Raw genomic sequence first — 21,510 nt, 5'->3', positions numbered from 1 at the left:
ATTTCACCGATACGTTTTGATATTACTTTACAATGGTGGCAGTGGTGGGATGTGGTAGCAGCTGTGGGATCATGCCAAAATCACACAATAATGCAAAGTTAGATGTAAAATAAGCCAAGATAAAATGTGAACCCCCGCTTATTTCCATTTCCCCATAATTTCCAATTTCTAAACTATGGCCCTCCCCCGAGGACGATTTGTAAAAAGTGACCCATCCCCTAATCCCCCCCTTATGTAATTACTGAAAGCACCCTAAATAAAAGCGAATCTTGGGTATTAAAAGGTTCTTTACTGAATTCTGTCTGATATATGCTTTGTATATGATGAAATCGAGGCTGTAATCAAATTATATTCGCCGTCATTTAATCTGTCCAGGTCAGTGTAAATCCTACAAGTGCTGTCTCAGCGTGAAAGAAGAGCCATTCCCGAATACGTTGATAGTGGCATCGATCATACATTATTCGATTTGTTGCGAAACTTAAGGGGTTTCGAGAGTGCTCAGAAGATAATAGGCCGGCATAATGTGACTGGCTAATTGGGTTAGCGTGTCTTCTATCAAAGTCATTTATGATAATGTATTCATAAGTTCGCTATATCAAATGGGAAGTCCCTCTCTTTCTGACAAGTATATAAAGGTCAGAACGTTGGCAGAAAAATAATTCGAAGAGCTCGCTACTCAGAGTGGTAATACCGCCTGTAGGTTTGTCCTCTACCTAGTGATATATTCCCTGATCACAGCAACGATGAATTCAGCGAGAAGCAATTTTAGTGCTAACTCTTCGGACTTATTGTTTTTAGAATACCAACTATCGAAATCGACCCTAACTATTGCAACAGTCGCCTACACCTTGATATTTTTGCTAGGAATTCTTGGTAATGTATTGGTTCTGGTCGTCGTTTGTTGTAATAAGGACATGCGGAGTTCCACTAACTATTTCCTTGTGAATCTGAGCGTAGCCGACCTACTGGTTCTGGTATTCTGTATGCCGATAGCACTTCTTGAGACATACGTCATTAGACCATGGCTGTTAGGAGAAGCAATGTGTAAGTAATCTTTCCTACTTGTCTTGATAAGACAATTATTCAGTTAAGATATGTTCAGAGGAGGCTTTTAGGCCAATGAAAACTATGGTAAAATTCAGATAACACCCAATTTCAAAGCAGGTAGGTAGTGAATTTTTTTTATTTTTTTATTTTTTGTATTGTATTTATTTATTTATTTATTTATTTATTTATTTATTTATTTATTTATTTATTTATTTATTTATTTATGTATTTATGTATTTATTTATTTATTTATTCATTTATTTATTTATTTATTTATTTATTTTTTTTGGGGGGGGGAAATCTGGTTTAGGTTGTTTTACTATAACATTACGTAGAGGGCAACAGAAATCGCTCATCGGTGTGTTCGCACTTTCCGCCATGTTGTTTTGTTCACAAGATTATAATGTTATCACATCTCACTATTTCTCTCACGACTTTGCAAATTTTCTAGATTTTTCAATTATTTCTTTTTCGAATAAGCTAAAAAGGTTAAGGGTTGGCTGTGAAAAACTAGTTTCGGTCGGGTTACCGGAACCAGACATTCATTTTTTTGTAGTATGAGCGAGGTTTTCAGTATTTCCATCAAATAATGGAATCAAGTTGAAGCTTAACCTTTTTAATAGAAGGCGCTTCTTCTTTTTATAACATCAAGTTCACTTTAATATATGATACCATAAAAATTATTCATATTTTTTAAAAGGTAGAAATATATACAGTAGTAATGATTTTGGCTTGGTGTTTCAAGCATGGAACATTTCGATTTTGACACAAAGCTGGCTTAAGAAAGATAAATTTCAACAGTATAGTATTAGACAAAAAATAACAGAGACACAACACACAGCCAGATCCTTTGCCCAGTCACATTGACAAGGTAAGTATTAATATTGTTTAACAGTGTATTACGTAGAAGCAGGCTTCTGATGAACTGATGAAAACATTACACATGGATTCGATGATTTTAATGATGCAATTGTTTATCTCCCAACTGATAATCAACGTATCTGTTCAACCTGTCTACTTCTACATCCCACTGTACATGTGCGCCGCGACCTAATAGGCGTACATGTTTCTTTTGCATTTGACATTATATGAGTGTTTGTGTGCCAAAATGTCACGTTACGTTAGTGAAACACCAAGGCAAAGTCATTTGTACCGTAACTTAATATTACCATTTTAAAATCCGATCAAATACAATTATCTCAAATACAATTATATGTACAAATGCATCCTTGTGGAGTCATGATGGTCGAATGGTTAGAGTAGCCTGTAGGTTACAGGTTCGAACCCCCTCGCTGCCTCCTTAGAATCGGTTAGGTATTGTAATTAAAGGGTTTCTAAATACTACTATCTTAAATGCGATATACCAATGCATCTTTGAAAGCTTTCTCCCCCAAATGCAGTTATTTTCATTTAACAGTAGTTCAAATGAGCATTGGTAGAATTATATGATATGTTATACACGTGGATGATACATGCTATACATATGCATGCTTCCACCGTTCTATCTCACCCTGGCAAGTGATTTCTACAGCGTGCTGCTCAATCAACATTAACCTAAGTATACACTATCTAAAGACTGAACTGATAAGGGAAATCCTCTTTCAAACAGAATTCTGGATTACACAGTAAATGATGTGTATAAATGCAAATATAGGGAATCGGTAGGACGCAGCTGAAACGAGAAAAGTGAATTTAATAATGATTAAACACTACTTATTTGACGCACTTAACTACCGAACATTTTAAATCAAAACTCTACTTTAATATATGTACGAGGTGTAACTATTACTATTAAAGTCTCACCTATACTACAACATACACACCTGCACTCAACTCGATTGAGGTGAAAGCCAGGTGGCCCATAGACTTACTATTAAATTATATCCCCCTGACGATATACTAAATCTGATGTTATTCTGGGTAGTACTCAGTTGTGTGTTTTATAATCAGTTCAAAATGACAAATCTAAACTTCCAACTTTAAATATGATTTTCAATGTCCAAGGTAATATGCTTCAGTTTAATGGTACTCCTGGGATAGGTGTAATCCCACAGACCTTAGTTCAGCTGTTTGTAAAACGCTTTTCAAGTTTAGCAAAATACTTCAATCAAACGTAAAGGAATTGTAATCTCTTGATTTCTGATGTCAAGAAAAAGACAACGAGGAACTAGTAACTTATATTCATTTTTCATTTATTTACATGTATATGCCATTTACTCATGCCATTGCTCAATAACAGCAGGAAGGTTCGGTGTTTGTGCATGAGGAAACCGGAGTACCCGGGGAAAACCTGCGTTGTTCGGAGTCAAACTGAACGACACCCTTCTAATACTTAACAGCGTTGTAAATTTAATCAAACTCTGTGAATGAGTCCGAACCCCGACCGCAGAGTTACAAGGCAAGTGGTTTAACCACTCGGCCACCGACAACCTTTCTTACATAATACTAATCTTGAAGGATATGAAGAGTATAATTATTTGTGAATACACATTGACATGTGGTTAGTCAAGCTGATATTTGAATTTGAAAGCACTTACTTTAGGACGCATTCAAGTTCTCTTGAATCGCTGGGAGCTATTTCCAGCACAAAAAGTGAATTTTTTTTAGAAAATCTCAATCGGAAGGCATATAATTACCGTTTACATATTCTTTCTGCTTCTTGCATAGTTCATCTCTTATGGCGATACGACTAACATCAAAGGTCATACCATTGAGACACGACTCAAACACCAATTTCTACTTTTAGCGATATATTATTTAGATAGTTGGAAAACACCCTAAAGACGTGACAACGCCAATGAAATCGAATACTCCTTAGGGAATGAGACATCAATGTAAACTTCAGAGTGATGCCTCTGTGCAGTCGCTTTTAATTTGGACAACTTTTGTAAGATGTAACTGAGATGATTTAAAAAACAACCCGATACTGTTGATGTAAACGACGGTTGCTCGTTCAATCTCTATTACGTAATATATTACAGTTATATGTTGAATGTGGAAAATATACCGTGAAATCTTATAACACATACTGTATGTAGCATGTTTTCGACAAATAAAATGAATCAAAGTCATTACTGATTTGCCTTCCGTCCGTCAACATTTGCCTTACCATATTACAAGGGGATTAAACTTTTAACTGTCTACTTCAGAATATACGAGTAAAAACTATACTTTACACATATCGATTGAATATCAAAAACAATAGAATAAAGGGGATATTTACTAATAGTTCATATTAAATGCAAATTATAGTGTAATGCAAATATCACTCCAATTCAATATTTTACGATATTTTATCATTTCTTTATTTTGTCTTTCAATTCTGTAGCGCTGATTGTCGCGTCGGTGCATCAGTTGAGTAATTTAGATAAAAAATGTAAGCATGTTACAATTTTCGAAACCACTCGTTTAACATACAAGGTCGTGTTTCCTGCGTACGCGTACATGGAAAGGTATGATAACAGCTGTAGAAAATGTTCAGATGGCCTAGCAAGGAAATATTCTCCCATAATGATATTCCATGTATAAAATGGTTCATACTGAAAACCACAACACAGATTCAAGCGAAAACTAGTCGGCTGACAAAGATAAGAAATTATTCGCCGCCGGCTGACGTTTAATTGTGACGTTTGACAGACGTTGTACTGTGATGATGACGTAAGCGACATATCTAAGTTACATACCTTACTATTAAGAACGGTGAGGTATAACAGTTGCCATGTAAACACACTTCTAAGGAGCGAAACTAACAAGACTTAGCAAGAAGCAACACCACTCTCGGCGCCACTTACATGCTAACTTAGTTTACTAAGAACATGACAATCACTTTATGCAATTTCATTAAGTACGTGCTAAGTTAAAATTGTCACACTTGCCTAATGGCTTATGTTCTGACAAATGTGAATACAGTATTATCAAATATACACATTTCCAATGTTACATTTCTTATGCTACCAACATAATGTGTCTATTTGATAGTGCACAACAAAGTCTTCTGTTAGCCGTAAGGTACGGAAATTAATGTGTTAGCCCTTGGATGAGATCATGTTTAGATCGACAAACATTTGTCCAGGCAGGGTAACTAGAGCTGCAGACAGTCGATAGATTAAGTTGTCAAATTCACCTGGATGAATACACGAAGTAGTTCAAACCAGCACTTTAACATCTAAAGCAAACCTGAAAGTCAAAAGAAACGACGAGAGATATCGGGAGGTGGCCTGATTTTAATATCCTTTTCAACAAATGTTCGTTTTTATATTGCAAACATTGAATACAGAATCCATTCACAAAATCGATATTCGAATTTAAGTATGTTGTATCTCATAAACTGAGTGCACACGAAGTTGAGATACACCATTTACAACCATGTTGTATATCTACAGTCAAAAAGGTACAAGTACGCGGTCATTATCGCATATGTATACCATGGCCATAAATATTCCCTAGTCTTTCCCTACTGAAAAAAAAGTTGTTTCATTTATCTACGCCCTCCTAGTAATTTTAAAACCACGTTACAAATAATTTCACCCAAAATTTCATTAGAAACGTATCTATCATACGAAATACTTCAAATATATACAAGTTCTACGTAAACAATGACAATTTTGAATCAAGGTAAGTTAATTACAGCAAGAATGCAAGAATAAATCAAGTTGCCAAGGAAACAATCAGCTATTGTTGCTTTAAAGATGATAATTATACACAATTGCAAACTTGGTTTAAGGTGGCATCTGTGTAGGAGAGCTAAGGATATAATGAGCAGTATATAAAAATAAACATGTCAGAAGAGAAGTCTAACCACTTCACTACACTACAAGACAGATAAATCTATCGCATTTCGTCGTATTTTCTATGAGCATAAAACTAATGAACATGATGGATTCAAAAGAGTTTTGTTGGGCCAGCATTAGAAACTTAATTGAGTCTTATTTAGTACAGACCATTGTCTACTATGTTGAATAGTGCGTATTAGTATTAGCAGTAGGATTACTTTGAACAAAACGCCATTGAGACATTTTCTATAGGGCTTTTCAGCAATATCTACATCAATGTGAAGTAGCGTCTTCAAGTACTCTAGTAGTTTAAATCGAATGGTGACTACTAAATCCGTAATATAGGGATTACCATGTACCAGCTTAAACTGACAATAGCCATCGTATAAGTAGCTACAATAGATCCTACATACGATAATACAACATGTGTCTACTTGTACCAAGCAAAGTTTGTCATATTAAGCCAAGCAAAACTCTAGCAGTGATTTATACTGTACCAATAGAAAATAAGTATGAAATGCAGTGAAATGGCGAATAAGGGTGGTACTTTTTATAGCTCCATACAATAAAAGTTAACGATCACATTCAATTAATACTGAAAAAGCATTGGGAAAGACTTTGTATTTATCACTCCAATCGTGTTAAATTGGAATTTTATATATTGAATGAAAAGATACTTGTAATGAGCTTTTAAGAATTGAAAGTAATAAATCGTTAAGCGAATTCAGTCAGCGTATTACCATATATTCGATCACAAATACATCAATTCACATAATATACATGTATCCCCGTATCCAGTAATCAAATTACAGAGTTGATAAGCCGAATGTTTTTGACATTATGGCTATATCTAGTCTGTAAATCAACTGATAATCCCCCCATACAATCTATTTCGAGTAGACAAGTCACGTAAGTTAATATAAATAGTTTGCGTTCAAAACAAGAACTCTATGATTAAAAACCAACTACTGAGGGAATATTTGATAAAGTGACCGCACGTTGATTAAGTCAAACTAAGTATATGCTTACCAGATTCAAAGCCTTGCCCTGCAGATTTACTTTAGAATTTATACATTTTACAATTTATACAGTCTACTGGAATCAAACAAGGTGACATGGATATATTTCATTTCACTTTCCGTAAGAGAAGATTATGTTATGCTTTTGTCTGTCTGTCTGTCTGTCTGTCTGTCTGTCTGTCTGGCTGGCTGGCTGTCTGTCTGTCTTTTCTCACTATCCCAAACTTTCTACACCAACCCTAATGAAACCTGCTACATATCATGGTATTGGCAGGAATTAATTAAATTTTGTTAAACATCGTATGAATATTAATGGTTGATTTGCATAATGATTGATGTTAAGTAATCAGATTACATCTAGAGTGCAAGCTTCAAATCCTAATTTGATACATATGTACAGTACAGATGAAAAAAAGCTTGTTGGTGCAGCTTTTAATTTAAATGACTAATTTTACCAATTAATAAAAAAGTATATCACTATAAGAAGGTTATGTTTTCAAAGGGTTTGATCTTAATTTTAATCGTTAAGGTTTGTTTTTAAAAAATGGCAGCTGGTGTTCTGTTACATACAAAGAACATGTAAATCCGAAAGATCAGTATTAGTTAGTAACAGTTAGCCCTTACAGTTTACTGCACAAAGAATCCCTTCTACAAAATGATGGTAATGTATTGCATAAAACACTCCCAGTATGTGCTAATGACTTCATTATTTAAATTGTTGAATTCAATCAAAAGTCAGACTCAGTGGTGGTAATGTGAAGTGATAATCAATTTAACTTTTCAATACAAAATGGTACTCTCAAAGAAATCTTTTGTTGTTAATCCGATGATCTTAGGAGTAGAGTTAAATTCTGAAAGTACTGTCTTTAATGTTGCAATTGGCACTTTGAAAGCACTCCTTAATATAGTGGCATCCATCATCCGGACTATGTTCTGCTTAGCGGCATGGTCTGTTAATGACTATAAAAAGGGAAGATACTATGTTGTGATTAGAAAGGTCAAGTTGGTGAAAATACCATACAGTAAAGAATGGATTGATCACATATCACCTTTCTTAAGATTTGTATTGTTGCAGCTCTTGAAGTTGTTTCACTGAAATAGTTATGAGTATATTATGTCAAGAACGAATATGCAATGTTTGACTTGTTCCGAAAGATTAACACATCTTGCCCAAAACTATTCTATTTAAATGTAATACAGCTAGACATGCCTACTGAACGCATCGCCAAATACTTACCAAATGGATGTCGCGAGTTTTATGAAGTACAGGATAGAGTGGCGACCGAAAGAACGCACATTCACACCATTGATCAAAAGGTTAACTTTGAACTGGTCTATCACAATTTAAATAAAATAAAAAACAAATCCTCTAGGTTGTACCGAAATTGTTGCCAAGAAGAGAAGGTACATATTTTAACATTCCTGATGGCTGGGTGTGGCAACTTATAATACACAGTTGTCAAAGCATTAGCGTGGCAATTTACATTTTAGTATTGAAATAATGCAATCATATAACAGTTGCGACAATGGATCCTGAATGACAGCATTGACTTTTAACTCCGCAAGTTTAATTTTAGTCACATTCGCCCGGTCCAGAAGAGAATTATCAAGGACTTCTTCTCTGCTAAAGATCTTTTTGGTTTCCATTCCTGCCAAAGGGTAGTGTAAAAACCTTAGCCTGTGAATGAGCCCTATTTGCCTCGATAAACGTCGCTTCGGGACAATCCTGGACGAACCCCTTTCAATCGCCATTATTATTTCACAACTCATTGCGCTAGATCAAAGCACGAGTGGGAAAGTTAGAGTCGTTGAGCATGAAGGCAGCTCATGTAACGTCAATCGATTTGCCTGAAGAAGTGATGAAAGGTGAAGCTATCTGGACATTTATTAAAGTCCCGAATCAGTGGGGACAACTAACAAGTTGTTGATGTCGTCAGTTCACAAAACTAGACAAGGGCATTATTTACTGATGAAAGTCATTCCATTTTGTATGTAACTTAGTGTATATATTTCTTACAGAAAACTTGTTTTCAGATGTTTTTGTTTTATTTTTATTTTCTGTTTTGTAGTTTATATGTTGTATTTCTGAGCCATTGGATTAAGACTAGTTCCACTGAACTATTTCCATGGCCCTCACCAGGGAGGGTGACCATGCAATACTAAATTATATTTTTGCCATGTACACTTTCCCAGTCTAAGTTCTGTCATTTTTATTGGTGAAAATTAAATGAGTTATTGAGTTATAAAAAAAATAATTCCATATTGTTCCTCCACAGATCATTTTGACTGATCAAACCTTTCACTTGACATTGGGTTCATATTTTTTCTTTTATTTCCAAGTGTTTAGCTTATGACATGAATTTCGGATGTATATTTTTCGAACACAAAAATCGACCGGGCTGGGCATGATATCCAAGTGCCTTATATCAATGCTGTGATATTATATACCAACTCAAGTGAAAAGTGGATGATGTATTTCTCCTTCTTGTGGAATCGATGCATGTTTAATGTTTAAAGCAACCCCGTGTGACTTTGTGTTTAGTTAGTGGGACATGTAAACATCTTGCGATTACCATTACCTAATATCATGATTATGACACCTTTACCTCCTTACTTGCAATGTATTATTCTCACCTAGATGGGTCAAAAGCTAATTGGTCATACCTATATGTCAATTTGTTTATGTTTTATTGTTATGTTTTGTCAAACACACTTTAAATGGGGAACAAAGACAAGATTAACACAGCTGTATGCTTAGGGGCCTTGAAATATAACTTTGAACAATTCTACGTAAAGCAACTTCTCCGATATTGAGTTATGAAAGATGGAATATCTATGGTGGAAAAAGCCTGCCACCTATACATCGTCGTATCGATCCATAAGAACTGGTAGACGACATTTGGCCTGTGTCGTGTGATCTATTGAATCAGGTGACAGTAATTAGAAGACACACCTCTTTGTACTAATAAGTATGAGGTAATCACTTATCATAAATTATTTATATCACGGCTTTCTCTGCAGATGTAGCGAGGGGCCATTTAAATGAAAACTATAGTTCCTGCTTGAGATTGTCTAGTCGGTTGCATGCTGAGATGAAATCTGTAATAAATGAAATTTTTCTATATTGGTACAGAATATTTAAATATTGTTGGTAAAAACTTACATGCTAAGAATATGCAAAGTTGAACAGTTGGTGTATGTTTGCATAATGAAGTTTTCTGTCATTATGTAAGGAGAATTTCTTTCGTCTTATCTAGCAATTTTGACCATACCGTAAATTAGATGAAAACCGTGGCAATGTAATACATTTCGATAATTTATCGTCTTCACATATAATGGAATTTATCATATCTCAAAATTGCATTATCAATAATTCCTCGGTATAGTCAAATGAATTATTCTTAGAAATGACATCAGCAATTTAACCTGTCAAACAATTTAATGTTAAATTACTAAAATATTATCGTTGCCACATGTGAGGCTACAAATAATTTTTTCTGTCGATCATGTTTCCTCAAAAAGAATGCTTGAAGTGAAACGATGCGATTAAGCCTACAAATGTTTGATTTCTCAGAGTCTAGATGTACTTTTCGGTTCACGTGCACAACCTTTGAAGATCCCAAATGAATATGAATATCGACTCGTTCGTTAGGCTCTTTTTTAATAAGTCCCTGTTGTGTCATCTACAACATCAGAACATCTGTTCAAAATACAATCCTGCAACTTATCTCTACGAGAACTGAAGCAACACTAATCATTATATAGTTACGATGTTTTGTTTCAATTCTCTTCTCATCTTAAGAGCGAACGCTATCCTCGAAGACATAATGAGATGTCTAATGTCGCTATCGGTATATTATTATTATTATTATTATTATTATTATTATTATTCGTTCAGAAAGATTGTACACCAGTTTACAGTTTACCACCCCAAAGGTAGGGATTGTGTGCTGTGCAAACATTAAACTAGAGCTGCAATCACTCGAGTAATTCATCAAAATACGGAAAGCATTGTTGTAACCAACTCTAAGGTTGTTAAGACTCTTCTTATTGTACAATGACCAAGGCTGTGAGCAGTACATATTCGAGCAAAAAGTTCTAGCATTAACTTCAACTGAACAGTGCGAAAATGTACGGAGTAAAATGTTGGCTTGGCTGTATACGTACAAAACATTGCATTTGGTGCTCGATTGCATCATCATGCATAGAGTCTGTCAAGCTGTGTAGTAATAATGTTCATGAATGTTCGTGATACTAAATGGTTCATCTGCCACACGAACAGAAGGTAAAAATCAACGCTAATTAAACATTTACAAGGCATAAAGATTTACATTTCGTGGAAGATAATGTCGTGGTCAACACTGTATAACCTTGTGTACCAGACTTAACGAGAATGCATTTTACTGTGGAAACAGCAGCTCCGATGGAGTCCCATTCTTTCTCTTTTTCTTTAATTTTAATCGACAAGTTCCTGTTAAGCAATACACATTTAGAATTACATTTGATTTTGAAGTTGGTTTTCTGTTTCTTTAAAAAAAAAAGAATTATTACTTCTCTAGATAGATTATTTTAATATTGTTTTACTTGGCCGATGTTGGTCACGCACTGCATTCAACGATCAAAGTTTCAATGGTGTCATGAAAATTCCAACTATAAATATGTGCTTATCACCCTGAGTAGTCTAGTTTCTATGATTGCATTGCTTGATTAGAATTTTACGTCTAGATGATACAGCTTTGGTCAGATCATCATGGTTTATTAAACCTATTGTTATAGTGTAATTCTTACAGCAGTACAATCCGTGGCAGATCTAGTCCACTAAACCTTAAGCCTGTGTGAAGGCTTTTTAAGATGCATCGGCATGACCACCATATTAAAGTATACTACCTGCAGCTCAAACGTTTTTGGAAGCCCTTTCAATTGATATAACGAAGTGCGCATAATACCGCACACATTGAACAGTATATAATCACCTGCGGGTAATGTATTTGTGGAACTGTATACATAATATGGTACAATAAATACGGTTTTTGGGTCTGTACCATAAATTCAGCACCTCACCGTCATTAACCTATTAACATTTGTGCGTCAGTTAATTGGTATCTTAACAATTTTCAGTGAATATATAAAATTGTATTCAATTGAAAACAATTCAAATTACTTATTCATACATTCGTACGTATTTAATGTACACAGACACTCAATATAGTAAGTATTGAATAGAAAAAGTCTCAAAACGTTCCTTGTAGAAAATCTAGAAGTGAGCCATACGACTTTTTTAGTTGTACTAAATACAGCTGATAATTCCATGCATAGTTTTCCTTAAATATCCATGTTTTATACGAAGAAAGACGTAATGAAAATGAAATTTTGAAAAAAATGATGCAATTTGCGTACAGTTGGTGTTGAAAATCAGTTCAGACAAATGTCAACGGTGGTGAAAAATGAAACCTCAAGTAGGGGATTAGTAAAGAAGACAGAACGATCAATTATGAACAATTATGATATATAAACCAGTGACATAATCTCAGGGGTTATAATAGGAGCTATTTGTAATCTTACCTCAGATAATTCCCAATAGGCGAATATTGTGGTTGTTTTTCATGTTGTTCTGTAGATCACTTTTGAATTATTCATAAAGTGTATACTCCTTCCGATGTATACCTTCGACATTAAGATTGGAAGATGGGGGTATTCAAATTGTATTATAAGAGTTTTCGTAATATATTTTTACTAATCTCCGTTAAAAAAGTTAATTTCTGAGTTGTAACTGACTTGATTAAATGGGTGGACATATATGTACTCATGCATTGAATAGAACGTTAACACGGCTGTCATATTATTGCAATGTTGAACACCTATATAATTACCGATTTCATGTTGGTTTTGGATATTATTGTAAATTTGCATAAGCTATGTCATACTCAATCACAGCGATTGTCACATACTTTTTTGATGACATGCCTCGTCAATGATTACGTTTTGTGTGCATATGCAATTTTTTCTGGTCGATGGGGGGGGGGGGGGGGCATTGATTTATAGGAAAAGTCTCGGGTTCCCTACCATACTATTGAGAAAATGTTGTCTAACAAAGCAGATACCAATTTAATCAAGTTGTAGGTAGTGCAGCTTTAAATTACAACTGATCTTTTTAGAAATTGCTTATCTAAAACCGTTACTGCTATCGACAGTGATCTATTACCACATGTCACTACAAATGGGGTTACATCTACAAATAAGCTAATGTGCAAGAACGTAACTAGACCAGATGTAAACTGAATGTCTTCCGTAAGGGCAAAGTTTTGAGATTGTCGTTCCTACAGACAATTGTTGGAATATTCTTAATAAGTTATTTTTTCTCATTGATTGCTATTTGCTCATTGCTGTTAGTGATCTCCTGGCCAACCACAGCATGTACTGTGACATTTGTTGAGAATGTAAAGATTCTCAGGTTCCCTGCGATACTATTGAGAAAATGTTGTCTAACAAAGCAGATACCAATGTAATCAAGTTGTACGTAGTGCAGCTTTAAATTACAATTGATCGTTTTAGAAATTGCTTAAACCATATATGTTCGAAATGTGAGCATTTCCAGCCGGATTAGAAATTTGTTTTAGCATCTTGCTTCACTGAGTCTCACAAACAGAAAGAAAAGTTAAAGCTGTGATACTTTTAATCAGCATTTCGATATTACGCGTTTTTAGACAGAAATAAAGAACTGATTCAGGATAATTTTTATGTGGATATTTCTGACAAAGGGGCGAACAATGGAGAATATAGGAATTATGTACAAGTCTGAGCAGTTCTTGATCTCTAACTCGCCCTTGTCGATCAGCGTGACGCGCAAATATTATCCATTCGTCATGTGACGTCATGTCGGTGACTTTTAGGGTCGTGCTTAATAATATTACTTATAAGGTAAACATTAGGAAAGCTGACAGTGAGATAATTACCTGACTTTATATGTGTCAAAAGTACATATCAAAATCTCGTCTCCGAGACATCCAAATTTCATTCCATTTTGGTTCGTTAGGAAATTATGCGATTTCACGCCCCTCACGATAGATGTTTATGTAATTCTCCCCACTTTCTTTTCAGTTTTTGTACATATAACTTATTTTGGTAACTTCAGTATATAAACACATATTCACTATTTACACCACTGATGTCATGTTCTATAATTGAACATTTTCACAAGTGGTATCAAAATTATGTTATGGTAAACGATAGCTTTTTCGGCAAAGCGGAATCAATACATTAAGGATGGATGTGTAATCCAATACATACATTCGCCTGACGATGACGCGAAGTCTAAAGAATGCTTAATGATTGTACATGCTCGTTGTCTGTTTCAAAAATTTCCGTTTCGGATTTAAATTGCAAAAGCTTCAAATAACATTCAAAGAAACTGATATACTGATACTCGCATTATCTCTTGAATCACAACCCCTTATGTTACTATGGAGACACCTATGAGCTGTAGTTGCAGATTATTCACTAGTGTATGTGTTATGTTGAACTTAGTTCGATAGCCTTTTCAATATTACACTTCAGTGGATATTGAATACATTTACTTTAAACGCAAATACTGCTAGACATCTCGGTTCACTCACGATTTTATAAGGAATTGTACATTTTATAGTGCACACCACTATTTTCTACTGCTAGGAAGGGATATAATTGAGTTACACTTATACGACATTTCTAGGTAGATGTAAGTCCTTCTAGCAGGAAGGTCGAGAACTGAGAGAAAGTCAACTCTCGAGTAGCGATCTGTGAATTTAGTAATTAACAATGTCATGAAACCCAAGATACTGAGTGACAATCTTAATGGCCAGTAACAAATACAAGTTACGGGAATGTAAATAAGCTAAAAATGGTAACATTATAGGTCTTTGAGATTTGAGAGCCCCGCCCGAGTCAATCACTAGACATGATTCGATAGACATGTTATTTGACTCTATCAATGTGATTTATCTATATTTTAACAAGTCACACGGGATTCAAGTCTTAAGTCATATAAACTACGCCAAGAAATGTAATGTACATATGTAGATGTGCAAGATTTCATTAAATTAATTTGGATCGATTGTGACTGAATTCCAAACAGGGTTATGTATGTATGTTTGAGATGTTGTGTTATTAAGTCATCTCTTGTACAAGGAATGACAGAAACGTCTAATTATTTCAGGGTTCGTGAGAAATGGTTTACGTAGGAGACGTCATCTCAAACTCAAGTTTCACGTCGTGACTACATTATACCAGCTTATCTGCTCTTTATTGTGCACCAACATTTTCGATGACGTCTCTCGCCTCTATTCCGATTTTCCCTCAGTCGTTATATCACAAAGTTTGTTCGTATAGTTATGATCACTGAATATATATATATATATATATATATATATATATATATATATATATATATATATATATATATATATTCAAAATGTATGCATATAGTTATATACAATTATATATATATTCAAAATGTATGCATATAATTATATACAATTATATATATATATAACTCGGTGAGTATCAATCTGCTAAGACAGTGCTCTATACCACAGTGGCAGTGCGCAATATATATAACTCAGTGGCAGAGCGCAAAACTATATATATATATATACAAATGTGTGGTGTGGTTCAAGATCTTCTGGTGTACAGTGCTCGGTACGGATGTAGAGCTTAATAACTGAATTAAGAAAAGATGGCTTGGTTACTTTGTTACATTCGATTCCCCACTACTAGTTTGTTTCGTATGGCCAGTATGGCTGGTCACACTCGCCAGGTAGGTGAATGCGAAGTGGCCACTGGAGAATCGAATGTAACAAAGTAACAAGCTACCCTTTCTTCATTTAATTATATATATATATATATATATATATATATATATATATATATATATATATATATATATATATATATATATATATATATATATATATATATATATAATGCATCGAGAGTTTTATGTATACTTTCATCATTTTCTGGTCACTATTCATATGTTATGGCTTTATTAGTCTAATTAGGCAGTTGGTCCTGCCATAAACAATATCCGAATGTCACCGAGAGTTCTCCGAGCATTAGGTATACCTAAATGTGTAACATAAATTGGTTACCGTTTTTTAACGTTTTAAATTTCCAAAATGGTTTATAATGTTACATATAAAAAGTAAAATCATAAAAAAACTTATACTTGCCAAAAGTATGTAACTGCGAAATTAAGTAACAGCAGGAATACACTATTTGACAGGTCATGCTTCTCTCATTTCTCGATACACGTCCCGATTTTGTGGCTATTCAGACGTCATTATGAGTAGGAATAGACTGAACGCGAAATGCTCTTATGATTTATCATAAAACGCTCGTATCTAAATGCACAACAAAGCAAAATGACAGCTACACTCTACAAAGTAATGAGTCTGAGCTTCGATATATTTTATCATCTCCACTGGTGCACATGTACTCCAAAGACGCTATACTTCCAGCTTATGAATTATTCAATACTGGTATTAGTTGAATTCAGACTTTGACAAACCATCAACACCTTCTTAAGGTTAGAGAATACAACTATACAAGAGAACAGATTTGTATGAATGATATTAATCACTGTATAAGGATCTGATGGAATGGAGTGTGATGACGAATACTTTTACAGAATATCAATTGACATAAAATGGCAAATGGAGCATATACGTTCGTGTTTGTGTCACATGTACTAATGCATACAATTTATCACGAATGTTTTTGACCTTTTACTGTGTGAGTTGATTGCTCTCTTATCTAAAACAGTTACTGCTATCGACAGTGATCTATTACCACATGTCACTACAAATGGGGTTACATCTACAAATAAGCTAATGTACAAGAACGTAACTAGATCAGATGTAAACTGAATGTCTCCCGTAAGGGCAAAGTTTTGAGATTGTCGTTGTTGGAATACAACAGAACATTCTTAATAAGTTATTTTTTCTCATTGATTGCTATTTGCTCATTGCTGTTAGTGATCTCCTGGCCAACACATTCTCAACAAATGAGAATGTAAAAAAAAATATAAGAGCATCGTCGTATGACTTTAGACAACATTTCCTGACGAGAAACTATTGTTTCCTTTTTAGTGGCCTACAGAAATATGCCAATAATTTATAAAAACTAAAAGCTACATCAATAATATTTTCAGGACAAGTGCGCTTTGGTATCGCAAATGCATGTATTAAATTATATTGAATTTGAAGTATGCATTCTTGAGATATCGCCTAATTACCGAAAACCATTAATTATGTAAATTTCTCGTTAATATTCTTGGGATGTTTACCGAAACCGAATCAGTTCTACCCTTCAGAACACATGCAATAAATTTCGTTTGAATTGAGCCAGTCGTGTTTTAGAAAATGGTGATAAAGTCGCACCACTTTAGACGACATTTCCTGACGAGAAACTATTTTTTTTCTTTTTTTGTGGCCAATCGAAAATATGCCAATAACCTATTAAAACTAAAATCTAGTAATATTTTCAGGACAGGTGCGCTTTGGTATTGCAAATGTGTGTACCAAGTTATAATGAATTTGAAGCGTGCATTCTTGAGATATAGCCTAATTACAGAAAATCATTAATTACGTAGATTGCTCATTAATATTCACGGGATTTTTACCATAACCTTGCCATTACCCTACGGAATACGTCTTCAAAATTATGTTTGAATTGAGCAAGCCGTTATGGAGAAAACGATGACACAGACAGACAGACACACACAAAGACACACAGACTTCCATCCATAAATATATCTCTTCCTAACGGAAGAAAAAACGGTAACAATAAATGAGAGTTGTATAAACGCGAGATGTCATGGTACTACTTCTTTTAGTAGGGCTGACTGGAAATGAGAGAAAAACATAAAATGCTTTTCCGAGCTGTCCAAATGATATATTAACAGTATTTCAAATAAATACACAACTGAGGCTCCATAAACATTATGTGTTCTAAAACAAATTCACCGCAGGACTACACATCCTTTGCAGTAATGACTGCTTGTTAGTTGAACTCACTCAAGCTGGAAGAGGTGAAAGTGATTTGTCATTGGCCAAAAATTTAATAAAAACAGAAAATTCAATATTTTGACATGGGTCTTGTACATTTTTTGGACATGACCACAGTGGTTGAACCGTCTGGACATGACTGACCAAAGTGGTTGAACCGTCTGGACATGGCCACAGTGGTTGAACAACCAGGACATGACCACAGTGGTTCACCCAACAGTCACGACATGACCACAGTGGTTCAGCAGTTTCGACACCAGATAATCTCCTCTGTGACAGGAGATACAACTTACCAGCTTATTTATGCCAACTGTTCAGTAATTTGAACTTAGTATACTATGCGTAAACATTTTAAAATCTATATTATGTTAAGATGTACAACACGGGCCTACCAACGAAAAGAAGTAGGTAAGTTTCGTTGCACGTGTTGCTTCAACGAGACGCGTATTTTACAGTTTTATGAAGTCTTATAACTTACAATAGATTGGTTTCCTTTGGACGTGACAAATGCCTGTTCCTTTACGAGATGTCTTGTTGCATTTCCTCAATTCATGTTCATCGCAAAGTATAATCTCATTTCATAATAAAAGATCTCTCCATCAAGTAGGGTTATTCGATTTTTCTATGTATGAATTGTATAATATAAATTGAAAATTCGTTACTTTACTCCACTTAAGCAAGATTAAATAGCGATAGAAATATTGCAATCCTTTGCAAGCTAATAGAGCCTGAAATAAGACTGCAAATTTTATACAATTTCTCGGTTTACTTCCGATATTTGCTTGATGTAGTCAAGTACTATAATGGTGCATATGGGATATTCTAAATCTGCTTCAATAGCAAAGGTATTATTAATAGTGAAGTAACTGTACTCGAGGGAACATGGGTGAAAAAACCTGGTTATCCTTATACATTAATTTTCATTTTGTCGTAATCAACTCAACACTGAATCACACTTTATTTATGAAGATTTATTGCGAGCACCACTTTGACTAACACGTATACTTCCTATGCCATTATTGTCTTAATTAACATGGTGACTGTTTGAATCGTACTAATTTTCACAAAATCAGCCTTCTGTTCTTAAATGTGAGTAGTGAAGATGAATAAGAATCCTGCGAAATTAAAGGTGGCATATTGTAGTTCAGCAGAGTGGCATTCATAGTGATTCAGAAAAAAAGTTGGCAAAGACAATGTAGCAGGAGTAGTCTGATTTTAACCACTTGTATTAATCAGGTTAAGCAGAAGGTTCATAGAGGTCTTCGTACCAATCAAGGCCAGATAGTACTGAGATTTAACACTGCTAAGCTGGCATGGCTTAATGGAATATAACGTTTTACTTTAACTCACTGTATGAACTTTAACTCACTGTATAAATAAGGCATCTAATGAATAAAGATATTTTCTTCAATGGTAAGCTGGGGTAAGTATTAAAAGTGTATTAAAATGTAGTAGGCTGCGATGGCGTTTGAAAGATTAGATTTTAATCCAGCTTTAGGAATTGTCTTGTAAATGGTTATCACAATTGGATCTTTAGATGCATTTTTTTAATAATCGAAGTATACTGGTATATTAAGAGGTATGCAATGCAATGGACTAAAGGAAAAAGTACATTAGACGAAATAACAATCAAATGGGATATATTGACGCCGTCCATGCCATGAATTGAAGTCTATATGTATCTAGAGCATAATCATTGGAATCTTGAAGCATATGGTTTTGTCACAGTGGACACCAATCCCGACGTACAGTCTACCATTAATCTATACCCACAAGGTTATTTGATTTTATGCCATACGTGTTGCATCTGTGTAGGTCCTTAAACGTTGTTTTAACACCGATTTATATATTTATGAACATCTACACTGATGTGAGGGGCCTGGAGGTAGTCCCGTCGCCGTATTCTCTTGCGCATTAATTATCTTTTTTTTCTTCTTTTTTTTACCATGTCCTCATCTTCAAATGATATCGGATGTATTTGTAATACAGGATCTTTCGTACAATAATACTGTTTCTTATAAACTTTTACGATAGCTTTTTAAGCTATCTAATAGATTAAATATAATTTTTTGAAAGTGCATATCTTAAGCTTCCTTCTTATGTAATTTTGTTGTTGTCGATAAAGGAAGCTCAATGTGACCAATTTTGTATGAGTCACTTTTCTTATGTTTAATTAAGTATTGTATAATTTTAACCACATAACTTCTTTGTAAGTTGCATATACTTTTATTCTTATTTTAATTGAAATCCATTTTTTTGTCATTATTTCAGGTAAACTCATCCCGTTCTTGGAATACTCCGCAGCTCAAGCTTCCGTGTTAACTCTGGCTTTTATCAGCATCGAGAGATATGTGGCGATATGTTACCCTCTCAAAGCAAAGTACACTATCACCCCTAAACGATGCATTGTTTTTTGTTCAATGATATGGTTTATTTCCTGTCTTGGAAGTGTCCCCTACTTGTTTATGGCGAAATACTCTGCATATGACGTTTCTCCTAGTGGTGACCTCCTCTACGAATGTGGGACATTCATAAATTCGTTGCTTGCAGAGGTGTATATAATTTCCTGTTTTGTTCTCTTCTTTGTCATACCACTTTTTGTGCTTGGAGCGATGTATCTCAAAGTTGCATTTACTTTACATCGTAGCATGTCAATGATCCGGAATAAAGTAGCAAGAAACCACAATAGAGGCAAACAAGTTATAAAAGAAGGGACAGAAACTTCAGGGGTTCAAATGGATAGTTTGGTAAATAAAGGACCACGAGACGTCATGGCACGACGGTACAATCGGACCACTCAGCTTCGAAAGAGGGATCCTTTTGAAGAGCAAGAACGAACAAGGAGTCGGGTTGTGTACATGTTAATCACTGTAGTTATTACATTCTTTCTGTGTTTATTACCACAACGGATTGTCAGCCTTTGGTTCCAATATGGCACTGCTGAACAACAGATGACACTCGGCATAGAGGGTGTCTACAGGCTGGTTATTTCGTGTCGTGTTCTGACGTATATCAATTCTTCAATCAATCCAATTATTTACAATGTTATGTCTACTAAATTTCGATCTGCTTTTTTAAGGGCTCTTGGATTAAAGAAACAAATGAAAAGGAGTGGGACAATGACGTCTGGCACTGGCTCCATGACAATATCAAGTGGAACAGTCCTATAAAATCATCTTCTGGTATTTAACAATAATGCTACATATGAACGCATTTTCAAATAGACGAATAATATGTGTGTTTATCTTAGTTTAGCATGGTCGTATAAAACTCTTCTTCTGATCCTTGAAATGTTCTAGAAGCATAAGGACAATGCCGAGAAATGAAATCCAGCATTTACTTTTTAGCACAACTGAACTGAGGTTCAGTTGTGCTATTGGCATCGCCCGGCATCTGTCTGTCCACCGGTTTGTGATTTGGTTAAAAAAATGTGATCTTTGGTCAAAAAACTTCAACTCAAAAACTGCTGGGCAGATTGGGCTGAACTTTGGGTGAAACATTCTTCAGGTTGCTTTTACTAAGAATTGTTCATGATATGATGGTCCCATCAGTGATATGCAAATTATGGCTAGAAATGTGTCTTTTAGGTCAAAAGCATACAATGATTCCGTGATATACAAATTAGGTGTA

General features: G+C 34.7%; 1 protein-coding gene across 1 annotated transcript; it reads left to right on the top strand.

The window, feature by feature from the left end:
- Window positions 1–743: 743 nt before the first annotated feature.
- LOC144446865 (QRFP-like peptide receptor) lies at window positions 744–21,050 on the top strand. The gene is made up of 2 exons (XM_078136709.1): window positions 744–1,044; window positions 20,152–21,050. Exons 1-2 carry the CDS (start codon window positions 744–746, stop codon window positions 21,048–21,050), a joined length of 1,200 nt encoding a protein of 399 aa, XP_077992835.1.
- Window positions 21,051–21,510: the final 460 nt, after the last annotated feature.

Source organism: Glandiceps talaboti, chromosome 15 (genome assembly GCF_964340395.1).
Source record: "Glandiceps talaboti chromosome 15, keGlaTala1.1, whole genome shotgun sequence".
NCBI classification, from domain to species: Eukaryota; Metazoa; Hemichordata; class Enteropneusta; family Spengelidae; genus Glandiceps; species Glandiceps talaboti.
The sequence above is the reverse complement of the archived record's forward strand: the minus strand, read 5'-3'. Positions and strand labels throughout refer to the sequence as shown.